At 36.1% G+C, this 27,720-nt stretch overlaps 1 protein-coding gene across 8 annotated transcripts in view; it reads right to left on the bottom strand.

The window, feature by feature from the left end:
- Window positions 1-23,279, bottom strand: part of LOC108368122 (uncharacterized) — a 54,751-nt gene extending 31,472 nt beyond the window's left edge. Inside the window, exons 1-2 of one of the 8 annotated variants that reach the window (XM_017622893.1) lie at window positions 22,267-23,279; window positions 21,228-22,103 (exon numbers count right to left, since the gene is read on the bottom strand). In XM_017622893.1, coding sequence (XP_017478382.1) covers window positions 21,228-22,032 — 805 coding nt within the window. In that variant the 5' untranslated portion in view covers window positions 22,033-22,103; window positions 22,267-23,279. The remainder of the gene's footprint in view (window positions 1-21,227; window positions 22,104-22,266) is intronic. The other 7 variants (XM_017622894.1, XM_017622895.1, XM_017622896.1 and 4 more) reach the window with 7 other exon arrangements.
- Window positions 23,280-27,720: the final 4,441 nt, after the last annotated feature.

Genomic DNA, 27,720 nt, shown 5'->3' with positions numbered 1-27,720 from the left:
ACAACAAAAATTCTTTGCCATTTCTTGTACGTCATTTTATATGGAGTTTTCGCTTTTCTTGAGAGCTGCATACTGACCTTTAAGAGGAAATTAGTTGGTATGCCCTGTGGAGCTGGTGCGCGGAATAACTTGAACGAATTGTAAATTTTCACAACTATTAAATTTTACGCAATTTTCTCGTCTTTATTTTTATTCTTTACTCTGAGTACCGACTATGTGACGAATATTTATTGAGTTACTGAGTCATATTTTTTTTTCGAAGTGAGTCTGAGCGTGCGACACACTGCTGGGGGTCATCTCAATAGCTCCACTCAGCGCTGAGTTACCCATCTCTACATTGTTAGGTATACCCTTATGTACAAACATTAGTTCACTAACTAAAATATTTATCAAACTCTTGGAGTGTTCGAACCAGTCATATGATAATAAGTAATCCGCAATTTTCTTTTATGTGAAATAAAGTTGTACGATCGGGTTTAACCCATAACCCCCCTTTGAGTTCGCCGCTACTGAATTCTATAAACCCTGCAAACCAAAGTTCCCGAAATCTTAACGAAATCTTTAGGAGTATCTGATTTCTGTAACGATTTTTTGAATTATATGAAGTAGTTGACACGAACTCGTAAAGAAATTTCTGTACGAAAAATAAAGAAAATTCTGAAAAAAGTCTGCAAGAAATTCTTCACATAGCAGCATTATTTTCATTTCTTCACCGATTTTCTTCCGAAATTTCGTAAAAGAATGGAAGTGTGCGTAATTTATTTCATTTTAGAAAATTCGGAAAAAAATCGGATGGGATCTTTCCGTATTCGTTAAAATTTCTTTACGATTCAGAATACTCTGAAAAAATGGTTTGCAGGGAACTGTCAGTTTTCACAAAATTTAAAATGTACATGTGTAGTTTAAATTGCTATGAAAATTGTGTTGCTAGCTTCATGTTGCCAACATGTTTCAAGCTTTTTAACAGCTTTCATATTTCACAGAAAGAAATTTTGACAGTTTTTTCACGTGAAACAGGAACAGAATACTATGCTTAAGAAGCTAAGGAGCAAATGAATTTTTTTAGCTCTTTGCTCCAGCTCCGCTCCAGCCAAAATCCTTAGCTCCTTACCTCCCTGCTCCTTTGCTCCGCTCCGCTTCGAAGCCCTGCATGAAATGGATTATTATTATTGTTATTGCATTCTCTACCCAACGGTATTAGGTTGTCTTANGCTTTTTAATAGCTTTCATATTTCACAGAAAGAAATTTTGACAGTTTTTTCACGTGAAACAGGAACAGAATACTATGCTTAAGAAGCTAAGGAGCAAATGAATTTTTTTAGCTCTTTGCTCCAGCTCCGCTCCAGCCAAAATCCTTAGCTCCTTACCTCCCTGCTCCTTTGCTCCGCTCCGCTTCGAAGCCCTGCATGAAATGGATTATTATTATTGTTATTGCATTCTCTACCCAACGGTATTAGGTTGTCTTAGCAAAGGTTTGTTACATCCAAGGCTGCCTAGATTTAAGATGTTAAGTTTTTAGTCAGAGCGTGGTGATTGATAAATATTTCAATTACATTATTCCCTTAATTAAAGTTGAATTTGTGTTTTTAAACAGGTGGCGATCCTCCCAATGAAGTATATTGTAACAATTTGTCTAACTTATTAAATAATTTAAAATGAATTTTTAACAGGTGACTTAAGTGCACATTCACTGGCCAGGAGCTTTAATTTGAGAGCTCATTTTTGAATATTGTATGAACGGTGGAGATCTGACGATATTACAATTTATAATAGGTGTGTATGGTAACAAATAATCAGTACTAATTTGTACTGGGACCTGCAAATTTTTATTGGAAAAGTGTATAATAACCCAAAAAATGTGCAAGAGAGCACTGAATCGAGAGCGGGAGATCTGCAAATTGTTGCTGGTGAAATTTTTACTAGCAGAAATTATCCAGCAGAAGAAGAACAAGAATAAAGGTCAAAACCTGCCATTTGTTGAATTGGTTAAACATAAACAAAAGTAAAATGAGTGGAAATCAAAATATTAATGATGTACTGGACTGTGTAGGTGCTTGTGTGTAAAGTAAATTAAAACTGATTTATAAATAGTAAAATGTTTACAGCAGAATGTCAAAACAGTGCAACAACTGTTCACCTGCAGGTTTTTACTAGTTTTGTGTTCAATAACTTTTTCTGCTAGTTTTCTCTTCTTCTCAATTTTACGCTCTATATTGCTTTTACGCTCTATATTGCGTTTACGCTCTCGCTGAAATTTTTACTGACGAAGTTACTATACATAACTAATATTTAACAGCATCGGCGCGATTTAGCTAGGTAACCCATGTGCAATTTGTCAATGTATATAATCCTTATCATCGTCAAATAACAGATGAGGGTAGGTATATGTATGTATTCTATATTTGTAGTACCATATCGTAGATTATAAGTTTGTTTCCGTGATACACAATTCACAAATACCATTACGAATTTTTTACACTGCATTAGAGTGGTTCACACTCTTTTTGAAGACTCATAAACGCTACATCAAAATATTGATATTTGTGATAAAAAAGAGACACGCATTTTTTAATTTTGAAAAAAGATCTAGGGTCGACCGACCAGCGGGTTTTTATAAACACGCTGATTTCTCTTTTTTTTTTCGAGGCATGTTAAAATGCAGCTAAAAATGTGGTTTTTACATGTAATTAGTTACTCTGGTATAATTGGGGAACATTCTCTTAATTACATACATACATACCNGTTTTTATAAACACGCTGATTTCTCTTTTTTTTTTCGAGGCATGTTAAAATGCAGCTAAAAATGTGGTTTTTACATGTAATTAGTTACTCTGGTATAATTGGGGAACATTCTCTTAATTACATACATACATACCTGTCTTATACGGGTGACAAACGGGCTCGATTATTTGCATAACAGCCTTTATTTGCATTAACTCATGGCATTTTCCTCTTTCAAATACGATACGAATTTTCGATGACAACACTGGTAAAAACGGCCAGCTGTTGTCTTTTGTACAAGTACGCAAACAAAGAAGAGAGTTTGGCGTCCGTGGCAACCGAGTGGTGAGAGTTGCGAGCTACAAGCCTGTAGTTGCCAGGTTCGATCCTCGGTGGGAGCGATTACCATAAATTTTTTGTGGTTATTATATATTTTATTTTATTTATATATTTAATTTTACTTTATTTTATTTTCATTTGCTTTATTTTGTATCACATTTTTTATTTTACTATTAGTTAATTAAAATTTTTAGAGTTGAATTTTATTAACAACTAACTGAAAGCAACGTTAAAAAATATAGAACTTATGAAAAAATAAATAAAAACGAAATAAATGAAAATTCTTCTGGCCGTGGGACTGGAACCCACGACCTTGCGTGTCGTTAATCCGCATAACTTCCGCCTGTCAAGGCAAAATTATTATGCGAATGTATGTGCTAGTTTATCTGCATAAGCATGCCCATCTGTCTCGCGTTTTAGACAGTTAGAATGGGCCTTGTGCCCGAAAATGTGTTTTCGAAAAAAGACTTCTAAAATTAAAACGTTGATACTGAACGACTTACGCATTGTCATGGGTTGGAACTTGTTACTAGGGGGTTTCTGGAGTTGCTAATTAGGAATCTGAAGTCAGTTTTTCAAAATTCCAAATGGCGGATACAAACTGGCGATCAATTTTTTTTTAATTATTGGATTTGTTCGAAACCCGGCACTCGGAAGTTTTTGGGGTCGCAGATTACGAATCTGAAGTCAATATTTTTAAATTCAAAATGGCGGATCCAATATGGCGATCAAATTCAAAAAAAATACTAAAATTAAAACGTTGATACTGAACATTGTTAGCTTTGTCAAAGGTTGAAAGTCGTTACCAGTGGGTTTCTGGGGTTGCTGATTACGCATCTGATATCAGATTTTCCAAATTCAAAATGCGGTAGCGTTCAAATTTGAGGTAGCGTTTACGAATTAAAAAAAAAAAAAAAGTTTAACCACTCAACACAACATACTTAAAAGGGCCCAAGGCGAAATTAATAAGGATGTGAATTTTTCGCCGGGAAGAACTTTACGTCAAAATTATTTGTTTGTTGTAAATTATACTAATGACAGTATGAATATCAGCGTATAAATCGTTAGTGTAATTTTTTACTTATATACCGCTGACACCACCTTATTAAATTCGCCTTGAAAGGCCCATACACGATACCAGCATGCTGGCGCGATCAAGTGTTCATGTCAGCCGATTGACCGTGTATGTGTTTGTGATGTGATTGTACCCAGTGTTGCCGTTTTAGCCCTTTGGTGGGTAGATTTAGCTACCACATACTTTTTTTGGCAACATAAATTTAAAATTTCCCCTAGACCTTTTTTTAGCCCTTTGGAGAATTTATTCACACTTGGCATGAAAAAGTTGTATATGCTTAATTTGATCTAATTTTTTTCATTTATGTAAGAGATGCGTTTTTAAACTAAGAAAGACTGATATATATACATATATGTATTGTATGTTCCTTACGTTTTTATACATACATACTGTAAAAGTGTTAGGGCTGTAAACTTATCTATTAACGATTTAACTATAGTTTAAAATAGATAAGTNTGTACTTTATGTTCCTTACGTTTTTATACATACATACTGTAAAAGTGTTAGGGCTGTTTTTTGAACTTAGTATCTATTAACGACTTAACAATAGTTTAAAATAGATAAGTTTACAGCCCTTAGGGCAAGTTTTTCAGTGCCAGTTTAAACTCAGCTTAAGTAAACTGAGTCTAAATTGAACAGCTGGCTGACATTTGATTGGCTGATCTTAATTTACACTAGCCAGATCGGGTGTTGAAACTTATGTTAAGCCACGGCCGTGCACTGAAAAGATGCTTCATTTGTTAAATGGCCCATCAAGTCGATTGACCGTGTATGTTCTTGTGATTGTACCAGCTGCTGGTGCGACTTCAAAAACTATTCGAACATTTTTTGGCGGAAANGAAACTTATGTTAAGCCACGGCCGTGCACTGAAAAACTGGCCCTTAATATGCTTCATTTGCTAAATGGCCCATCAAGTCGATTGACCGTGTATGTTCTTGTGATTGTACCAGCTGCTGGTTGTACTTCATAATCTATTCGAAAATTATTTGGCGGAAATTTCTTGCACTATATGAGTCAAAGTCGTGTTTTTGGAATATTAAGTTCACGATATTGCAGTTGTGAATTAAAAAAAAAAAAACAATATTTAACAAATTTCGGCCTATTATACAAAATGGTTTTAGGTTTCATAAAATATTAGCTTTATTCCATAGTTCATTGTTTTTCTATACCATTATTATCGGAAATGTTTGCGGGTATACTTATATATGATTATGTAAGTAAACAATTCTAGCTACCATTTTTAGCAACAGCGACCTTTTTTTGCTCTTTTTTAGCCCTTTTTTTAGAGGAATTTGGCTACCATTAAAAATGCTTCGCGGCAACACTGATCGAAGTCCGTATGAAAGTATACCTCAATATTTTCATATCGCCGAAGCTCTGCAGTAGCTTTATCAGTTCTGGTTCCGTTGTACTGTCAGAATTCTCAGTTAACGTTCTCATAATTTGTAAACATTTCTCTTTTGTGCACCTTTGCTAAGATTCGGTAAAGTTCTTCAGCTATTTTGCTAGCGGGTATAAAAAAAGCGCAATTTTGTGCAAATCTGTTAAGTTATCAACAGCAACAGTTTTTAAATAATAAAGCAACTAATTTTTCAAGTCTCTTATAAAGCCGATGTCTTCTGAGGTGACATTGCATTTGTTTTGTAGACTAGTTGTATAAACGCACATCAGGTGAATAATTAAATAATTTAGTAAACCTAATATATTTAAAAAAATACTTCATCAATATCCATTTTTTTTCAAAATTGTCGTATTCTCTACTAATTGTTTGAAGTCAATTAGTGTCATTCGATTGCTCGACCTGCTTTTCATAACAGTGTTTTTCATTCGCTTGACTTGATTTGGAAAGAGTATATCAATGCGATAATTGAAATCAAATGAGTACACTGCAGCTTAACATTTATTTCAAAACTAACTAGGAATCTCCCTGTTCGTACGGTGTTTCTCACTACCCGTATAGAGTTCACAGCAGTTCATGCTGTTGTCTGGTATATACATACATATGTATGTACATCAATAAGCATATACAAATGTAAGTGCTAACAGCAATGTTAGTTGCTCCTTGTGGCAACATAAACGACTCTAGATACATAATTGCCTACATTATTTCTCCATGAACTGTATATACATATTTGTTTTTATTACCTCCCTTTTATTAGCTCGGGATGTAACTATGTAATGTTGATGCGCCTAAAACATGCAGCGATTTCTATTCTCAAGTTATATACCTGATGACAGAGTAAACTATAATTTTTTTTAACATAAGAATCAATATTAACGTTAGCATTAGCACGTATGCACATGTATACATAACCCTTGCTTTCCGCTGCTTTCCGTACGAATTAACAGCAGAGGGCGCTCTCAACGCTGTTATGCGGGCAAGTATGTTAGATTCATGGAATTTTTATAGTCCTGCAGTTTAATTTTTAGGGAAGTGTTTAGACCTTTTTTTTCCTAAGACAATGAGAAGCCCATCCAGAACCTATAACCGAAATTTCAAAAAAATCGGTACTGTCGATCTCGAGCTTTGCGAACAGAAAAAAAACGACTTTCAAAATATATATTAGTATAGATAAGTCCCTTATTTTGAAACAGGTAATCTCGCGAGCGGCTGGTCCGGTTTTCATGAAGTTTTGTATATAAATAGCTTTCAGCACCCGCCATGTCATAGAGCAAAAAAAAATTACTTTTTCCGGTAGGTGGAGCAGGGACCGATGTATTCAAAAAAATCGTGTTATGTTCCGATTTGCTTAAAACTTGGTATGTAGGTAGCTTCCTCCCTAGATTAGAATATAGGATAATTTTTTCCGGTAAGTGGACCAGGGACCGATCTATTCAGAAAAATCGTATTTATGGTCCGATTTGCTTAAAATTTGGTACGTAGGTAGCTTTTTGCATAGAATAGGATATATGATCCTTTTTTCCGGGGAGTACACCAGGGACCGATCTATTCGAAAAAATCGTATGAATGGTCCGGTTTGCTTAAAATTTGGTACGTAGGTAGCTTTTTGTTTAGATTAGGATATACTGTCCTTTTTCCGGGAAGTGGACGAGGGACCGATCTATTCGAAAAAATCATATATATGGTCCGATTTGCTTGAAATTTCGCACATAGGTAGCTTTTTGACTAGATTAGCATATAGGATACCTTTATTCGGTAAGTGAACGCAGGTAGCTTTTTGTCTAGATTAGCACATATGATCCTTTTTCCCGTAAGTGGACCAGGGACCGATCTATTCGGAAAAATTTTATTTAGGGTGCGAAGAAGGTAGCTTATTGCCTGGATTAACATATAGGATACTTTTTTCTGATAGGTGGACCAGATACCGAGGTATTTGAAGTCAATCCCATACTCATGGAAAAAAGCAGGGGTTATTGGAAAAGTGGGCGTGGCGCCTTCCAAATATACTAAAACTTTAACCTATCCGTAAATAAATATCGTTACCTAAATTCACAGAGGCCCTAACCAACATTTTTTTCGAAACTGCGTTTTTCACAGATTTTGGTAAGATGTATTAAAATAGTATTAAAATGCAGTAAAAAAACAACCACATGCTACCTGGTTTTGATACTCATGTTTTTTGCTTCTCCTGTAAAACAAAATTTTGATGGTTGGGTCCTTTTTGAATTAAGATACATACTTCTTCGGTACGTGTGTTTGTGAATGAACCCCTCCTAAGTGCCCGAAACGATTTTAATGATTTTTTATGTGTTTGAGTCCGTTCCTGTATCATTAAGGCTTATAACTTGAAATGCCAAGTGGCGCTGGAATCGAGTTATTACTAAAAAACACATAAAGATATACATATAATGGTAACGGTAAGGGCAATATTACTATTGCACAAAAAGATCTGCAAGGTGGCGCTGGAGTTGCGTTATTGGTAAAAATCGCAAGTGGAATCACTCGGATACAACAGGGATCAAAGTTAAACTACCACCGTTAAATCAACCACCAGAACCATTGCGGTCCTTGCTTTACGGCGACTAACCAGAATAAAGACAATTCTTCATAAATGCATACATGCATATATAATTTTAAGACATCTGAGGTATTTCGTCTGAAACAAGTCGTATGTTTATTGGATTTCTATGGTACTCCCCCATTCTATGATACTCCCCCATTTTGAAATTGCCACCAACCGTACCATACAGATTCAAGGAAGATTCACCATCAGACCAGGTCAGTGCTGCCGTTTGCTAATTTTCAAGCGAAGTGAAAACACACTAAAAGTGAAGTGTTTCGGGGTGACTTGTGAAGTGATTATCGAAGTGACGACTTTCGAGCACAATTAGAGGTGTGTGTGATTAAGTTATTTATCAGCTGCTTTGTTAATCGATTAATATTTTATCACAACAAAAACAATCTTGAACCTTTATTAATTTATAATTTATTGTGTTCCCGTGCAAATTTAGTGCTGGAATATCTTTAAAATCACAATGTCTCAAACGTTGAGGAAAGAAAATAAAAAAAATACATTTCACTGATGATATTAACGCTAAAATAGAGTTAATCGATTATCGATTCACATCAACTAAGTCACCACCAGACACAGCGACAACATCATCACCAGATTCATTCATGTAAATGTTTTCTATTTGCTGTAAAATTAAAGATGTACCTATGAAAACTAAAAAATAATAGTTATTTTCGTCAAATATTTACTAAATAATTATGAAACTTTATCCACACATTCATTTTTGTGGACTTAACAACTATACATGTAAACATGAAAAACAAAATGACACCCCCGCAAACATATTCTGAGCGTTCAGAATATATGAGTGCGAAAGGAGTCCTAGGTAGGTAAGAAATATGAGTTTCGAAAACAAAAAAATTTTTACTCTTAGGATTCATATATGATGAGTTATGAGCCAGCACCTTGTGCCAATATAAAAACGAAAAGGAATCGAACTTTATGTATATCTAAACTTGTTTATACAGAAATTGAAAATAATTAGAGGCCTCATAAATGCCTACTTTCGGAGTCTTTCTTATGCAGTTATTGGCTTTATTCTTCGACTCTTATTGAACTTACTTTAGAGCCATGTTTGCAAGGGATTACTTTCAAATACTGTTACATATGTATGTATATATGTACATACCTCTGCGCATACATATATATGTACATATATTGCAACATCCACGTAATAGCAGCTGCTGCAGCTAAATTTTGTTTGTTTTTTCCTTCCTAATTATTTTTCATATCTGTATAAAGAAAGTTTAGATATAAATTTCGAGTCGTTATTGTTCTTATACTAGCACAAAATGCTGGCTCATAACTTGAGTCATATATGTATGTATGACTCCTAAAAGATTCATAAAAGAGTAAAAAAATTTTTGTTTTTGTAACTCATATTTCTTACCCACCTAGGACTCCTTTTGTAACTCATATTTCTTACCCACCTAGGACTCCTTTTGTACTCATATATTCTGAACGCTCAGGATATGTTTGCGGGGATGAATTTAAGCTCATATAAGCCGACCTTCGGCGGAAGGGAAACACCCTCATATCGGACATTTAAATGAGCTCATTATGAGCGTAAATAGGACTCCTTAAACACTCATTTATGACACCAAATATTTTCTGGGTCAAGGTGAATTTATACACACATATGTATAGATTCGCCTTGAGATGACTTCTTCCAAATAATAACTTATTAGGCGTCTTTTTAGTAGATCTATGCGAAAAGTTACTTTTCTATACTTACACTGAGGGAAAAAATATTAAAATCAAATATTAAAATGACCGCGTTCGTACTGAAAAAGCATCCGTGAAGTGAATAATAGTTGTCAAACTATCGATGGCACAATCGATAGTTTCAACTTTTTTAGACTATCAATACTCATTGATAGTTTTTTCTTATACAATGAAAATATCGATAGTTTAGAAGGACTATCGAACTATTGTTGGTAATACCTGAATTTTTTAATTTGAATTAAAAATTTTGTTTTTTAGTATGATGCCGACTTCATATTCAAATATGCACGCATTTAGGCCAACATACATACATGTGTTAATCACAAATCCTGTTTTATTTGTATAACTTGTGTTTGTTTTTGAACTTTCTAAAAAGAGAAGTATTTTGGCTAAGCAGTTACTTAATTTGGAATGATTATAACTTTTATAAGATAATATTTATTTCACTATGATCCTGTAAAAACAAAGAAAACTAACTGATTTAGGGCTATCGATAGTGCTATCAACAGTTTTTTTTTCAAGACTATCGTGAATACTGATAGTTTTTCTGAAAACTATCAAAACTATCGATGGTGTGACTATCGATAGTTTGACACCTCTCGTGAATAATCAAGACAAAAACTAAAAAAAAAAATTTAATTTGCATTTTGCCTGTAGTGGAATTCGAACCCTGACCATCTCTGGATATCAACAAATTGTGGCATGCATCTTTGCGCACTCAGCTATAACCAGGCATACAAATTTCCTTTCAAATGTTGAATATCCGTCAACACCACAGCACGCGATTTGTACGGATAAACATGTACTCTGTATGTATATGTGTTGTTGTCACCGCTCTTAGTGCGGCGCTCTGCATGCTTGGGGTGCGTATGTACACTCATATATATAAGCTCTGATCCAGTACTCCATGAACTTACAGAATTTTACACGAACTTGCAGGAAGTTGCAGGTAAAGTGTTCCCGTACTCCAAAATCCTGTAAATGAGAGCGACTTTTGGAGAGTTGTGTGGAGAATGAAGTTGCAAGATTTTACCCGAGCTTTTTCTTATGGTAAAATCATGAAAAGTGTGGTTGACGTTTTTACAGCAAAAATGTTTTTTTTGTTCCCGTACTTTTTGTCGTTACTCACCTTTTACCCTCACTTCAGAGAGTAATTTTGTTGTTTGACAATTTTACAGGATTTTTCACGAAAAGTATTGGATCAGAGCTATACTCAGATGTGAACAGTCAAATACGTGCGTAATAAATTTTGTATGAAAATATTATTTTTAAATACGAACAGTTTTAAACGATAATCAAATATAAAGTATTCATTTTTACTATGTATTATTTGCCTCAGTGTACTATTTTACAAGAATTTTAGCAAAATATTGCTGATTTTGGTTTATTTCAAAGAAATTTTTATTTGTTTTGGAGATAAATCTTATTTGTGGAAAGTGAAGTAAAACGAAGTAAAATGAAATGACGAAGAGAAGGCTTCCATTGTTGCCACAAGAACTTCTTCACGGACATAACTCTTTCATTAGGTTATTTAAGAAGGCAAAGGAGGATATGCCTTCTGAGGACCACAAAACCAACGTCCATGTGAATTGTTGGTGAAAACGTTCGACCAAATTCGAAGTCCGCGGGTCTGCTAGTCTAACATAAAGGGGCATGAATTAGACTAAAAAGGTGGTCTTAAACGCATTAATGCAAAGTATCAGTCTCTTGTTTACAAACCACAGTAGATGAAAGCATCTATGTAAATAATTTGCGCAAATTTATTAAAAGTTGGTATTTCTTCATGTTTGCTCTTATTCTACTTTCTCGAATGCAATGTTTTAAAAATGAATGAAACTGATGCCTTGCATTAATGCGTTTGTTGAGGATTTTATAAGTAATTTTCAGGGTTTGAAAATGCTGTAATATTTTTATTTAATTTGCTTTTGCTGTGCTTTTACTTCGGCATGTATGATATCGAAAGCAAAGCAAAAGCAATTCAGAAAAAAACAAATGCTTTGGCTGACGTTTTGAAAGCAATTTGTGGAAGCACAAAGACAGCGCAGCAGCAGCAAATCAACACCAATTTGACTATAAATTTGCTGCGAAACATCGATTTGGAAGAAACAGAGGGTATTATATGTATGCGTGCGCAAATCCACTAGTCGCTTACCCTGCGGCTTTGCATTGATCGCGGAGTTAATATGTATATACCATGCTGCAAAAGCGTCATGTGCACAACACAGCCAAGCAGATAACAGCACAGCAAAAGCAGTTTCACAGCAAATCAAAAGCAATAAAATTGTTTAAATAAACTGCCGATAAAAAAAAAAACAGAATAACCTTTTCAAAGTCACAGCAAAAGCAAAGCAGTTCGAATCAAAATCGAAAGTTTCAAAGCTAAGCAAAAGCAAAAATAGTAATGCTGTTGGTGCTTTGCTGACAGTTTTTCAAACCCTGGTAATTTTCTTTATATGAGCCGTTTATTTTGAAAGTGGCATAAGACACTTCCCAGCTCTTGCACTTAAATTACCGGTTACGGGCGCGTCGTTTATTCGTTCAACTATATCAACCAATGGTAGACGGTTTTGCCATTAGTTTACGATGACAGAACGATTTGCAGATGCATTCGGTTACAAGTATACGGCAATTTAAGCTCTTGGGCTTATATGAGGTGACTTATCCCACTTTCAAAACAAACGGCGCATATGTATATATCGTCGTTTAAAGTACAAAACCGCGTATCGTCATTCTGCAAAACCGCGTAACTGACATTGGCTGCAAAAAATTGGATTTGCTCCCACAAGCTCTTGGCTCAATCTTTATCCATTCGTCCTGAAATATACTAAAAACTCACATACGTGGTTTTTGCATTTTGCTGATACGCAGTTTTGCATTTTGTTAATACGCGGTTTTGCACTTTAAACGACGATATGTATATATGTATGTATGTATATATTATTATGTAATTGTTTGCATTTGTCGTTTTGTTTTGAAACACGTAATTTTTAAGCAAAAAACAAAACCGACTTCAATTCTCATATAAAATTTGAGATTATCGTTAATCTCTTCATGATCCAATGATCGGATTTAAACCAAATTAGTATGGGACCACTTAACACCTTTCGTTTAAAAAAAAGAATTATAGAAATCGGTTAACGTGGTCCATAATGCGGTACCATACATAAAAAAAAAATTCGACGAATTGATAACCTTTCTCCTTTTTGTGAAGACGGTTAAAAATATTTTGAACGTTAATTGGATATTTTCCAATTTGCTTCAATGTTCACTCACAAAAAGTTTGTTCATCAGTTTTTAGATAAATATTTTTAGATCTAACAATTTCTGCAAAATTACGGGTTTTTTCGTTTTTGATGCACTTAATTATTAACAGCTTCACTATTTTTCATCCGATTTAAAAAAACAAACACGGCTTGAAAAGAGAATTTATAGACCTTTAAAATTATGTATAACAATGTATAGTTAGACTTAGCTTGTTGGAAGTTTTCATCGGTTAAATTTTGGTAAGCCCCAATTTTATATGATTTTTTAAAATTTGCCCATCGCTGACTTCAACAATTTCTATGAAAGTTGCCAAACATGTAGTATTTACTTGAAAAAAACATTTAGTTTGGAATAAATCGGTACCTCACCTAATGCAACTGCATACAAAATTGTCAAAAAGTTCTGCAATTACAACAAAAGTACGGCCTTGATTTTATATGTGGGACCAGTGTGGCCAATGAATTCGTCAATATTTACGAAAAATGTATATATACAATGACTCTTAAGAAAGAAATTTACTTTTCGTACAATTTTAGGGAAATGGGAGTGGCACCGCCCACTTATATAATATACACGTATCTCAAAAACTACTTGACCGATCTCGACCAAATTTGATAGACACATTGTGCTTAACTTCCTTAAGCACCGTCTTGAAAATTTTTGAACTAGGACAAAACCTGCTCCCCCTAAAATATAACCTGCTTTGAGTTTTTTGAAATTACCGTTATGTGGGTGGAGAGCGTAGTTTTTGTCCGATTTCAAATATATTCAAGACGGTGCACAGTGCCGCCTTATTTGGAAAAAATTGAAAAGAACTTTGTCTGCAATGTGAACGTGTTTGGTATTTTGGAAAGGTAATTTATCCACTAAGAGTTAAATAGTTTATAACTAATTATATGCCGCCAGCAAGTCACTAAATTCAAGGGACCGTAAATAGCAATAAATTTTTTCCAACAGTTAAACTTGGCCAGATATTTTTTAAGTTCGAAATAAAAGTCTTTCCGGATAGTAAACAAACCGCTTATATAAAATAAACAAATTTGGTACCAAAAAAAGAGGACTTAAATAGCTTTTAAACAGAATTAACGATGGAAGGCTACCACTTCTATTTATATTTTTTTTTTATAATTGAATACAAAAGAAATGCATATACCTGACCCAAGGTTTCATCTCTGGTAATTAAAAAACAGTTTTTGTTTAAATATTTTTCAATAGCTGGCCTTCTGCTTTCGTTTAAATATTTCAGTTTTACAGCTATTTTAGTACTATTTAAGTTGATAACAAACTTGTTTAATTTGGATAAGCGGTTTGTTTATTATTAGGAAAGGACTTTTATTTTCAACTTAAAAATATTATGTTATTTACGGTCCCTGCTAAATTCGCAAATTTTATACTAAGAATATTAATAAGAGCATAGTAAATCTAGTGGCGGTATCTTCCTACTCGCCAGGGAATACCGAGGGATCATAGAGTGGCTTCTAGTGGCGTTTTCTGCCTCTTGCTTTATCCTAGACATCGCTCATGGTGTAAGTCTGAAGTACTTCGCTCATCAAAAGTTCTTCTTCGATTTGCATTGCGAATAGTAGGGGAGCCCAAGAGGAGACCCGGGGATTTACTCGAGCGCATCAGATTAACATATGGGGGATACCCTGCATCCTGTTGAGTACCTCTGCCAACTCTAAGCGATCTATGCCGAGGCGCATTGTAGAGCTGATCACAATAAAAAAAATTTATAGGTGGGTTTACTCGGGGGCGTCCGATTAAGAAATGGTGGGTTAATTACATGCTGAAAAGTGTGCATTTCAATAATCTTGCAAAAAAAACCTTACCTAGACATTTTCGAACGCAGAAATTTTTTTTTTATTATGAAGCAAGCAGCTGAAGGATAGCGGGAAGTATATAATCTGACGCTTTCCACATGCCGGAGTAACGAAAATCGTCAACAAACATACACATATTTTTCTACGAAATTTGTTATATTTTGATTTGTTTGCTGCTTTCAGTTCATATTATTTGTCACAATTATATGACTGTATATACCAAGGAGTGCAATGGGGTATAGTCGTTGCGCTGGGTATGCAGTTACAGTTGCATGGCTATACTCAATCCCGACTCTTGCGTCTTAGTTCGAGCACTCTGGGCAACGTGACCAACCCATGTGCGAGATGCGGTAACCCATCCGAGTGGAGCCTTGGGTCACGGCAGAAAGAGAGGGAGCTTCGGTGGGGCCACTCCGACTTCTTCTGTTTAAGGGCTCACTGATGTCTGCAGCGTCTGTTCACCAGTATATACGCCTACAAGCGGGTGTTTGCTTGGAGCAAGCGGCTCGCTATATAAACGTGTATTTGGTTGCAAAACTACTCCCGTCCCAACAATGGGTTGTGCGCTGGGTTTGGGACCCGCCACGTAAAANTGTTTAAGGGCTCACTGATGTCTGCAGCGTCTGTTCACCAGTATATACGCCTACAAGCGGGTGTTTGCTTGGAGCAAGCGGCTCGCTATATAAACGTGTATTTGGTTGCAAAACTACTCCCGTCCCAACAATGGGTTGTGCGCTGGGTTTGGGACCCGCCACGTAAAAACCACTTCCAGTGAAGAAGCAAGGCAAAGCCTCGGATGAGACCCCCTCTTATGATGAAGACGACCACGGCAAACATTTAAAGGACTACGATTTGCATGCACCTGGAATGTCCGGACCCTTAATGGGGAAGGTGCCTCTGCCCGGCTGGTTGATGTCCTCGTAAGGACAAAAGCTGACATCACCGCCATCCAAGAAATGCGTTGGACGGGGCAAGGCAAACAATGTCTGGGGCCTTGCGACGTCTACTACAGCTGCCATGTAAAGGAGCGCAAATTNGCAATGTCTGGGGCCTTGCGACGTATACTACAGCTGCCATACAAAGGAGCGCAAACTCGGTGCAATCACAACAGACACTCATCAACAAACCGACATATGCGAGCAGTGGAACCGCATTTCCCGGTCATTGAGTGCCGCCGCGGAAGAAGTAGTCGGATTTCAGCCAACCCTAAAGAACATCTGGTACGATGAGGAGTGTCAGGAAGCTGCAGAGAAAAAAGATGCCGCCTACAGGGCCACGCTGCGATCGGGCGCAACGCGCGCTATGTGGGACCGCTATAGGGATCTGAAGAGGGAAGCGAGACGTATTTGCCGCAACAAGAAGAGAGAGGCAGAAATACGTGAGTGCGAAGAGCTTGAAATGNGAAGAGCTTGAAATGCTGGCCGACAGGATGAATGCTCGAACATTTTACCAGAGAGTTAGGTGACTTACGGAAGGTTTCAAGACCGGGGCGTACTCCTGTAAGAACAATAATGGCGACCTAGTAACTGATGTCCACAGCGTACTTAAATTATGGAGGGAACACATTTCCGCCCTACCAATTGGTAGCAGCACGGAAAGTTGTGGAGAAGAAGAACCCGAGCCGCCTGACTAAGACGAGGTACGTATTGCAATAAGGCGGCTGAAAAACAACAAACCTGCTGGAGCTAACAGCCTGCCAGCTGAGCTATTCAAGTACGGCGACGAGGAGTTTATAAGGTGCATGCATCAACTCTTGTGCAGAATATGGTCAGATGAACGCATGCCCGACGACTGGAATTTAAGTGTTGCTCTGCCAATCCACAAGAAAGGTGAACGTGCCATTCGCGCCAACTACCGCGGGATCAGCCTTCTAAGCATAGGTTACAAGGTCTTATCGAGCGTATTGTGTGAAAGACTGAAGCCCACCGTCAATGAACTGATTGCGTCTTATCAGTATGGCTTTAGACCTGAAAAATCCACCATAGACCAGGTATTCGTAATACGCGAAATCTTGGAAAAGACCCGCGAGAAAAGGATCGACACTCACCACCTATTTGTCGACTTTAAAGCCGCTTTTGACAGCACTAAAAGGAGTTGCCTATACGCCGCTATGTCTGAATTTGGCATCCCCTCAAAACTCATACGGCTGTGTAAAATGACGTTGAGCAATACCACCAGCTCCGTCAGAATTGGGAAAGACCTCTCCGGGCCGTTCGCCACAAAACGGGGTTTCAGACAGGGCGACTCCCTTTCATGTGGCTTCTTTAATCTGATGTTGGAGATATAATAATAGCTGCAGAACTGAACCACTCAGGAAAAATTTACTACAATAGCGTGCAATTGCTGACTTATGCCGATGACATCGACATCATCGGTAACAAAAACCGCGAAGTCTGTTCTGCCTTTTCCAANAACCGCGAAGTCTGTTCTACCTTTTCCAAGTTGGATAGGGAAGCAAAGCTAATGGGTCTGGTGGTAAACCAGGACAAGACGAAGTATCTCCTGTCATCAAAGAAACAGTCAGCACATTCGCGCCTTGGCACCCACGTCACTGTTGACAGTTACAATTTTGAGAAAGTAGAGAACTTCGTTTACTTGGGAACCATCATTAACAGCGGTAATAATCTCAGCATTGAAATCCTACGCAGAATCACTCTTGCCAACAAGTGCTACTTTGGACTGAGTAGGCAATTCAGGAGTAAAGTCCTCTCTCGACGTACGAAAACCACGCTCTATAAGTCACACATCATGCCCGTGCTGGTGTATGGCGCAGAAGCATGGACAATGACAACATCCGATGAGGCGGCTCTTGGAGTATTTGAGAGAAAGATTTTGCGGAAGATTTACCGGCCTTCACGCGCGGACGATGGAACGATGAGCTGTATGAGCTTTACAATGACATGGCCGACGCTCCAGCTCTGAAAGTATTCAACTCGGAGCCCGCTGGTGGTATCAGAGGAAGAGGGAGGCCCCCACTGCGATGGAAAGATCAGGTGGAGAAGGACTTGGCTTCACTTGGCATTTCCAATTGGCGTCAGTTGGCACAGAGGAGAAGGACTTGGCTTCACTTGGTATTTCCCATTGGCGTCAGTTGGCACAGAGGAGAAACGACTGGCGTGCTTTGCTGAACTCGGCCAAAATCGCTTAGGCGGTTACAGCGCCAAAAAAGAAGAAGAAGAAATACCCAGCGGACCAAATGCTCGCAAATTATACCAGTTGCGGGTAAAATGTGAGAATTATTCCAAAAAAACTCTCGCTAAAGGCTCGTGTTTTGCTCCGCTGTATATGTGTATAAGTATGTGCATTTGCGAATCAAAACCTTTATCTAAATTTGAGCTGGGCGATAAAACTACATGTATAACTAAGTGCGTCTACGATTACGATTACTTTAATCCCAGTTTCAGAATAGTTTGAATTCGGATTGAAATAATCGTAAATCGAAGGAGTAATAGATTAAGATTATATTAAGAAAAATTAGTAGCACATGATGTATCAATTAAAAAATACTTTTTATTTTATGTATGTGAATTTTACTCATTTCTTAGCTAAAATCACTAGACATAAGAATTTGTATGTAAGAAAAACACAAATTTTTCAGATAATTTTGAATTCGGCATCCATAAGTTTTCTTATATATAAAAAATGTTAGAATCCGCTCCCTTCTCGCTCACTCTTTTTTTAGTACCTTAGTATATTATCACGGAATCATGGGCGATCAAAGCACTCGTGGTGTTACATGAAATATAACCTTCGAAATTTTACTAACTAATACCTTGTTTATACCGACACATAAATCGCTTTGACCTAGTTCGCTCTGAACTTCAAAAGTTTAGGATTTCAAAAGTGTATTGACTCGAACTTGATTTCAAATCGGGTTTTTATATCTCAAATCAGTTAGAAAACAGGTATAAACACATCACTCATTCGACGCGAAGTGAAAATAGGTTGGTTTTCTTTATACAGCCCGTTTTAAATTTGAATTATTATTAAAATAGATTTGAATTATTGTTCATTTCCATTTCAGTCAATCGTGCAAATCAATTATTAAAGAAATATCGAAATAAAACAACAAATTGTGCATACATTTGAATACGGTTTCAGCGAGTGCGCTGTAAAGACACAGGCATAAGCGCTTGAAAGAAATACGTTTTAAGTCAAATTGGTTTTTTATCAATGCGGTTCTTGCGTAGGTATAAACAAGGTATACATTTTGTAATTCACGATTAGTGGAAATGGTTTTTGTGTTTTGTGGATCAAATTCTTTTCAAGAAACTTGTTGGACTATTCTAGGGGACGCAGATATAATACCTTGCAAATTCTATAATAACGCACTTTTTACTTAATATGTAAAAAATATTGTAAATTACTTATTGTTACAGACGGGAAAAATTTAGGAGAAATTGACGACCAAGTCGAACCGGACTTGCTGCATGATGATAGCTGCACGGATAAAATAATAAGTGTTTACAATAATATATGTTTGGTTGACTGTGCATCTCAGAAACGAAATGATTTTTTTAAACCGTCAGATTAAGAAAACCTCTCCAGATAATCGTCAGATTTTGGAACAGGACGACCAGGGCATCGAGATGAACCTTCTGTATGAAAAACTGACGCGCTCGAGTAAATCCAAATGGCGATTTTTTATGCATCTTCGAGAAGACGACACGAGCTTGCGTCACATCTGAATCGTCAGATTATTGAATGGGAGGTTCATTTGGGCCCATTTAACATCCCTTGTGAATATCTGACGCGCTCGAGTAAATTTTTTTGTCACCCATTTTTGACCCTTCCGTAAGCCCAACCCTACCATGCAAACCGGCAGAATAGTATATTTCCGTCATCAGAAACACGTTTGATTCATTCACCGTCAATATCTGATGCGATCGAGTAAATCCATGTAACTGTTTTTTTTACATTCTTGGAAGCTTGTAAATCGTCCACCCGCCGCTGAGAAGAAAAACATCACATGACCTTTTTTTCTTCCCATCATATAATCTTCAAAATCCAATAGGTCAAAATGACGCTCGATTAAATCCCGATTTAGCATCGTGGACTCCCCTAATAGAATGGGTACCTCACTAACACGAGAAGAACATTAAGTCCCGAGACGTCAAGTTGCAAACTAAAAAATTCCCAAGTTTTTTTTTAAAGTTCAATCTCGACTGCCTCTAAAATCGTGTTGATTCGCTTTTTCACAGTGTGATTGTGCAGTTCCAAAGAATAAGTAACGTATACACGTGCGCGAATCTGCTGCGCTTGTTAACAGAACAGCCCAGCCAGCAAAAAATCCGAAAATTAATCCGAAAACGGGAAGAAAACTGGGTGGAACGTGGATTAGGTCTACAAATATATCGAAAATTGTTGTGAAAAGGGTAAGTTTTCAGCTATTTTTCTGAACATTTTCTGATTAAATTTTTCGTTAAAAAAACGTACTGGATAACTACGCTTAATAGCGAAATACAACACACAAGCGGCTTGAAAAACCAAGCGAAATATCCCTTTTCTGCAAGCCATTTGCGTTGTGTATGAGTTTTGATGAACCGCTGAAATTAATTTTAATAAAAATCAAAATTTTGTTATTTTCTGGCAGTCATGTTGAAGTTTGATCGAACCGCTTGCGTTGTGTATGGAAAGTTTAAAGACCTTGTCCGCACCACTAGTATACTCCAGCCACTAGCGGTACCAGGCATACGCTCGCGGAACCCACTTTGGGAAAGCCGGCATTAAACCACGTCAAAAAAATAAATATCCTGCAATGCGACCGCATTATAACACAGACTTAAGTTACGATCATTCAAGGAGGTCGCGCATCGAGTGTTAATTTTTCCCATAGTAATTTCAAAACGCTCGAAACTATAAGAGTACGTTGATTATATGCCGTTTAGGTATTATGTATTCTCAGATTCTTTAAATTCTGAGATTATCCTTTTTAGTCGCTTGCCCTGTTTGAGTCAAATCTAGTAATTACCAAATTTTTTTTTGGAATTTAATCTGGGCATGCATAATATTTAAATGACATGTAATCAATGTAGTAACGTATTTTCTTACGTGTAAATCATATGGGAAAAATAAACCCTCGATGCGCGACCTCTTACAAATGTCGTATGAGGGGATATTCCTGGAGGATCATTTCTAAACTCTAAGTCAGATTGCGGTCGCATTGCTGGATTTTTATTATTTTTTACGTGGTTTAATATACATACACAAATCCCTTCATAAACTACAATTGCTCTGTACTCTGATCGAATCGAAATTTATTTAAACTAGGGAAGATCTAAAGTGTGTTTAAAACACTTTTTACTTACAATTTTTCACAGATGTGTAACCTTCAGCGGCACTTCCATTGCTTCCTCCACCATTCAAGCTAATGTCACTCGTTCCATTGAACGTATGTCCATTGGACTGCCTCCCAACACTGTTTAGGGTGGTTGTACTGCTAGCTCGAGAACACCATGCATCTTGGCTTGAAGACGGGCCTTTGTGGTGATGATTACCATTTGTTATCTCGATACGTGTTAAGTCTCCATTCGATTTGCTTCCAACGACACTTTTGAGCGTTCCATAGACACTACTGCCAACACCACCCCCAGAACTACCAGACTCCAATTGGCGGGCATACGAATTATCGGCGTAAGCATGAAAACAACATCTGACTAGAGCATTCGCGGCAGCTTCTCGTTTACAAATAAACACGTGACATTCAAGGACTTTGATGCCGGTTGTTCGTCGTAGAATAGCGGCAAATATTGGTGGGTGTTGGACGCGGGGCATTCGAGCGAATGGAGAGTCAAGTGGTAAGAATTTTGGTTCTGGCTTAGAATTTCCCCGTTCTGGTATTAAAACTTGTCGTACAGCCGCGCAGTAGTGCAGAGATTCAATAGGAAAAAATCGGGTGATTTGTTTTAAATTTTCATCAACGTTTTCAAGTAGAACTCCATTTGACCAAACACTTAGCCATGAGTCTATACCTTTAGCACCAACCGCACCTTCGGAAGGATAAAGAGTTCTCAAGGGCTCTTGAATTCCTTGTAGCCCATCCTTACTTTGCCGCGGAACGGCACTACCCAAATAAAGTACGCGACATCGGCAAATTGGGGTAGAATCACTCATTTTTAACGATTAGTAAGCTTTTTACTACGATAAAATGTAGATAATGAAAGGCGCATTCAAACCTAGTGGAACTACATATAAACCTTAGTTTTAGGTGACACTCGTTGACAGAAATAAAGTGTAAAAAGAAATATCTTATATGAATGTGTGTAAGACAGAGACAAGTGTCAGCAAAATTTATGCAGATACTCAAACATAAAGCGAATTGTATACGTAAAGTTTTGTCATACATACAAAGACGTTAACAAAGTTGATTTTCTGGTTTTGGTGGTCTTGAAGTGGTTCTTAATTCAATTCGTTTCTTTACATTTTCACCACCCTGACCGTTTATACATGAACACACTTTAATTGTATTTACATATAAGCATACATATGTACATACAAAAGTTAAATTAGGTATCTCTTTGCATTCCAACTGCATTCGCGATTGCCTAAGATATTTGGTTTTATTTTCCTTCTCATGTAAAAACTTATACATTCCACAATATATTTACATATGTATACGTATGTATATGCGATGGTACTTGTATACATATAAAAACGTTGGTTATCATGCACATGCACACATATTATTTTTAATTATACATTTATCCCTTGTTGTTTGTTTAACATTTTAAATACGTAAAATAAGTATTATTCAGATATTTTTTCTTGTTAAGCTATAAAACTCCTTTCAGTAAAACGTCTTTCGCCTACCGAAATTACAGTACGTATTCACTTTTCCGATTTTGCTGTTCCACTGCACTGTTACATGATATTGTGTGATGGCTGGAATTTAAATTTTTGTGGCGAAAAAAATGGCGCCGTTCGAGAATTTGCTCATTTTCACAAATACATGAGAATTTTTACAAGTCGATACTAATAAACCGCTATGAATGTATGTATGTAGGCATATGGATGCGGTGGTATGCTTATTTTCACGAATAATTTGCATTTGGAGTTGTGTCTATGCAAGTAAAAATCGCCAGCTCCTTTTGACCGGTTGACCGTAAGACGGGAAGTGAAAATATGTCGATTCGTAACATATTCAATGATCCCACTTTCATTTCACACGCATATACAAAAATGCGCAACTTAATGGATTAGATCGCAATGGAATGACCTGATGTTCGCAAGTTATCTGTATAAGTTTGTGTATGTTCGAATACAACGCAAAAATCCGACAACTAAACGAAAAGGCAAAAAATCCGGTCATTGCATCAACGTTGCTCACTTGACGATAGTATACTCACGATTGGTGTATCTAACCTAAAACGATCATATCCAAAGTACCGACGTGGTATTTTGCTCTCCGTCTTTTTGCCTTCGTTCGTTGTCTTGAACCACATCTCAATACTTGTTTTAATAATACCACAGAATAGATACAGGTAGACTCGTACTATTTACATACATACATATTAATGTATTTCTTTGTAAAATATGTAAGTGTAAGTACTGGTGTTAACTTGAGGTGAGTTTTCAGTTTTTATATTCTTTTGACTGCATACATGAATATGTGTATCTACATATGTACATATGTTGTTTTGTTATACCAGAGCGCACTAGTGCACAAGGGTATCTATTATAACTTTGTTTGTATACATAAAGGCTCATAATTAAAAAAGAAATCGATTAAGCCGTGCCTGTCTGTCCGTCCGTCTGGCTGTACACACGATAACTCGAGAAAAAATTGATATATCTTAACGAAACTTGGTACGTGTGCTTCTTTTCCGCCAGGACAGATTACAATGATCTTTAGGGCAAAACAAAGAACATTATACATTTTCGGAAAATGGGCGTAGCCCCGCCCACTTATGACTCCATATGTATATGTCGGTAACCGCTTTACCGATTTCTCCCCAACTTGGCACAGTTGTTGGTCTTAGTAAACATACCAAACGGCTGAAAATTTAAAAATTTATTTAGGGAAATATGAAATCTTCGATAAATCAGTAACTACTGAAGCTAAGTTATTCAAAATTGATGTTTGCAATTATTCTTTAGCAAAAAATATCTGCATAAAAGATGTTTGGAAAATAGGCATAGCAACGCCCACTTATGACCACATATGTAACCTTCCATCAATTTGTACCAAACTCGGTACAATCATTGTACTTGCCACTTAAAGGCAAAACGTTGGAAATATTTGAAATCGAATTAAAGTTACTCCCACTTTTCATATAACGGTAAATTTCAGAAATGCTGAATCTTCGATATCTTGAAATTTAAGGACGCTAATTTACTTAAAGTTGATACTCACAACAATCCCTAAAAAATTAATATTATTATGGAATTTTGGAAAAGGGACTTGGTACAACCCACTTATAAATGTATAACCTTATCTCATTAAATCTAACTGAACATACTACCAAAAATGTCTTAATTAGCGGTACAACAACCCCTACTTACCATGTAACGGCAGTTTTCGGAAAGGTGAAAAAACTATATCTAATACGTGCGCTGGGTATTTAATGTTCGGCTTCGCCCGTACTTGGGCTATTTTACTAGTTTTTTGCGCTTTGTGTTTAAGGATTTGTGAGAGAATGAGAGTGAACGTATTCTCTTGAAATGTGAGAAATATAAAATTTGGCAGCAGTAATTGACCGTACCTTAATTTCTTACCTGTTCATTGCTAAAAAGGTATAAAGTAATACCAAAGCTGCTCACAAATTTGTGACCACACATGCATATTTCTGTGGTCGTAAGCAATAACCGCCTAAGTCGACTTAAGAAAGAATTGACTTATATATGCTGTCGTTTTCTGCAACTATTATTCCATGTCTACGTGAAACACCCATCTCGTTACCTATTCTATTTAAAAAGTTATAAATGAAAGTATTTTGGTTTCCCCATAAGGTTAACACATATATGTAATACTCCTATATTGGCAGTAAGAGCTAGAGTACCGTCCGAAAACACTACAGTACAGATGTATCAATAAACACGTACGAAAGAAAATGAAAACATACGTTTATAAATAAACATGTACACAACACATATACAAAAACGGCACTCAAGTACACAATACATTGACAAAAACGGTACTAGACTGTCTCGCTTTGATTTCGGAATGCTTACACATTGAGAAGTTAGCTTACTGCCAATATAGAAGTATTACATATATGGGTTAACATTACAACCCAAATCTTTAAAGCGCTTTTTCTCGAATTCAGGTTTTTCGACTTAGGCAATTATTGCTTATGACCACAGATTTATGTTATAAGAATCGCATTGGCAAGCTACCTAAATATTGCTGTTACCCATATAGGAATGGGCGGGGGGCGGGGAATAAAATAAAAACCTGCTAGCATAAATAGAACCCAATTAAAATGCCGTTTAAACGAAATAAAATTATAGTCCGAGAGGCGAGCGACAAGGCTTTGCAAGCCTTTTGTAATAAATATGTACATATTTTTGATATTATGTCACATCTGTGGTAGAAGATAAATAGTCTACCGTTATTTAATTTTGTATAGAAACTCTATTCATTGCAACTACTTAACAACTTCTGGAAATAGAATTGCGAATAGCTTATTGATTAAAAATTTGTATTACATTAGTCAGTCATAAAGATCTGGCAACAGAGCGCATCAGTAATGCCTTGAAGTTAAAAAACTCTGCATCGTGGAAGTATTTCATAAAACCTGAAATTCAGTTTACAGGTTATTATTATAATTACAGACATAATTGTCAGAATTTTTCTGTAAAATATGCCGTCAGTCGCCGATAAAAAGTAACGCCAAAGGCGCATTCAAATGGTGGTGGCAATTGCATATAAGTAAAAATCCCGTGTACTTTTTTATTGCTTTTTGGTACATCAGGATGTCAAAACGAAAGAAAATATAATATAATTTTAGCCCATTCGTTTTGTTGACATCCTAAAGTTACGCCATTTCGTATTGGATGACATTCTCCTGTACTAGTGTAGAAACTTTAATCCAACCAGTTGTTCAATCAACCCCACCTTGTATTGATGCGCCTTGGTATCGCTTTACACTTCTGTAACATGACGCTCTCAATAAATATTAAAAAGTTGTATGTTTCGCTTTCCTATCGCATTATTATTGGTACAGAGCAGGGATGAAAAATTCAAATTTCAGATTGTATCTAATATCATAAAATAAATGCATCTAAATGAGATAAATTGTACCTAAAAAAAGTTACATCATTCGTTTGTAGATTTTTTTATTAATTTTATGTAAAATATGAATACAAAAGATGCACTGTAAACTTGATTAGGATTTTTTTTTATGTAACTGAGCTTATATCTATAGACTATAGTCTAATAGGAATCGGAGAAGTTTTACTTTAGTCTAATTTTGACTACTGAAAAATATTGGGGCAAAAGACAAATGATTCGTTACTTTTTTTTCTTTGTGACCACTTTTCTTTGGGATTGTTTATTGTTCCAAATGAAAGTTAAGCTTCTCCCATGCCTACAAGTAAATGTCGACCACTTTGCGCAAATGTATCGTATATGCCAGAAACCAAATTTTACAGGAGAGCGTTTTTTTACTTTAAACATTTTTTTGAATTTTTTATTTAATTTTTTTTACTATTTGTGTTCAAAATACTTTTGTATGGCATATACGATAATTTCGCCTTCAAATAATCACTGTAACATACAATAAAATATACAGTAAATTTTTGGCGTAACTATAGGGATTTTAACCACAATATTTTATCAAGTGATGCGGTGTGGATTGTATAACAAGTTTGTACCAAAAAGTCAATTTCGAAAAAAGTGGCACATACGATAATTTTGCGCAAAAGGGGTCCATATATTAACACGGTAAAAGAAAACACTAAAACTGTATCTGATGAAAAGATGATTGTACCTAAAATCAAGTGATTGTACCTAATGCACCTTTAAGGCAAACGCCAGAAAAAGGTACAATTGTACCTACCTTTTCATCCCTGGTACAGAGGATATTTTTTCAAAAATCTTTTGATGAAATCGCTTATAACTGCCGCAAAAAAGCAAGGATTTTAACGATTTTTTTTTTAATTGCCGATATTGATCTACTGAATCGATCTAGTGAACTAAAAATCAGTAATTGTTTATTAATAATTAATTATTGTTTATAAACAAAAAAATTTTTTTTTTCAAATTGATTTTTTTCAAATTGCCACATCTTTTTTATCTTTCAAACTTTTTTGTCTATTAGGGAATAGTATAAACTATTTTCAGTACGAATAGCAATATGCTAAAATTCGTCGTTTTCGAGTTGTAATTTTTTTTCTGAAAATGCACTTATATGATGCTAGCAGATTTTCGTGCCAGTTGAGGACGCAAAAATTGTTGCCCATTATGATAAAGTTTCCTTGCTGGATATTTTTTGAGGTTGCCCGATCAGAGCCAAAAGTTTTTTCCAATTGGGCTCTAATTTTGGCCCAATTGGGGCCCAATTAGCGATTTGCCCAATCTACCGAAGATTTCCCCAACCAGTGCTCACAATTTGCTCAAAGTGAACATGCATACGAAATTAAAACGATTTTATCGATAAAATCACACATACACACATCAAAATTCCCTACGAAAAAAAAATAGTTTTTAATTTTTCTCTTGAAAAATTTTCCACATACAAATTTGTTGATAAAAAAAAATTGTTTTTGAAAATATGCCATTTCAAAAAAAAAAATGGAAAAAATCACAATGGTAGCTCTGAGTATTGCGCAATATTTAAGTATAATGTTATGGAGTGCACT

The sequence above is a fragment of the Rhagoletis zephyria genome, unplaced genomic scaffold (genome assembly GCF_001687245.7).
Source record: "Rhagoletis zephyria isolate East Lansing unplaced genomic scaffold, Rhagoletis_zephyria_1.1 Rzeph_scaffold_02960, whole genome shotgun sequence".
NCBI classification, from domain to species: domain Eukaryota; kingdom Metazoa; phylum Arthropoda; class Insecta; order Diptera; family Tephritidae; genus Rhagoletis; species Rhagoletis zephyria.
Note: the sequence above shows the minus strand (reverse complement) of the source record. Positions and strands in the feature narration are given on the sequence as shown.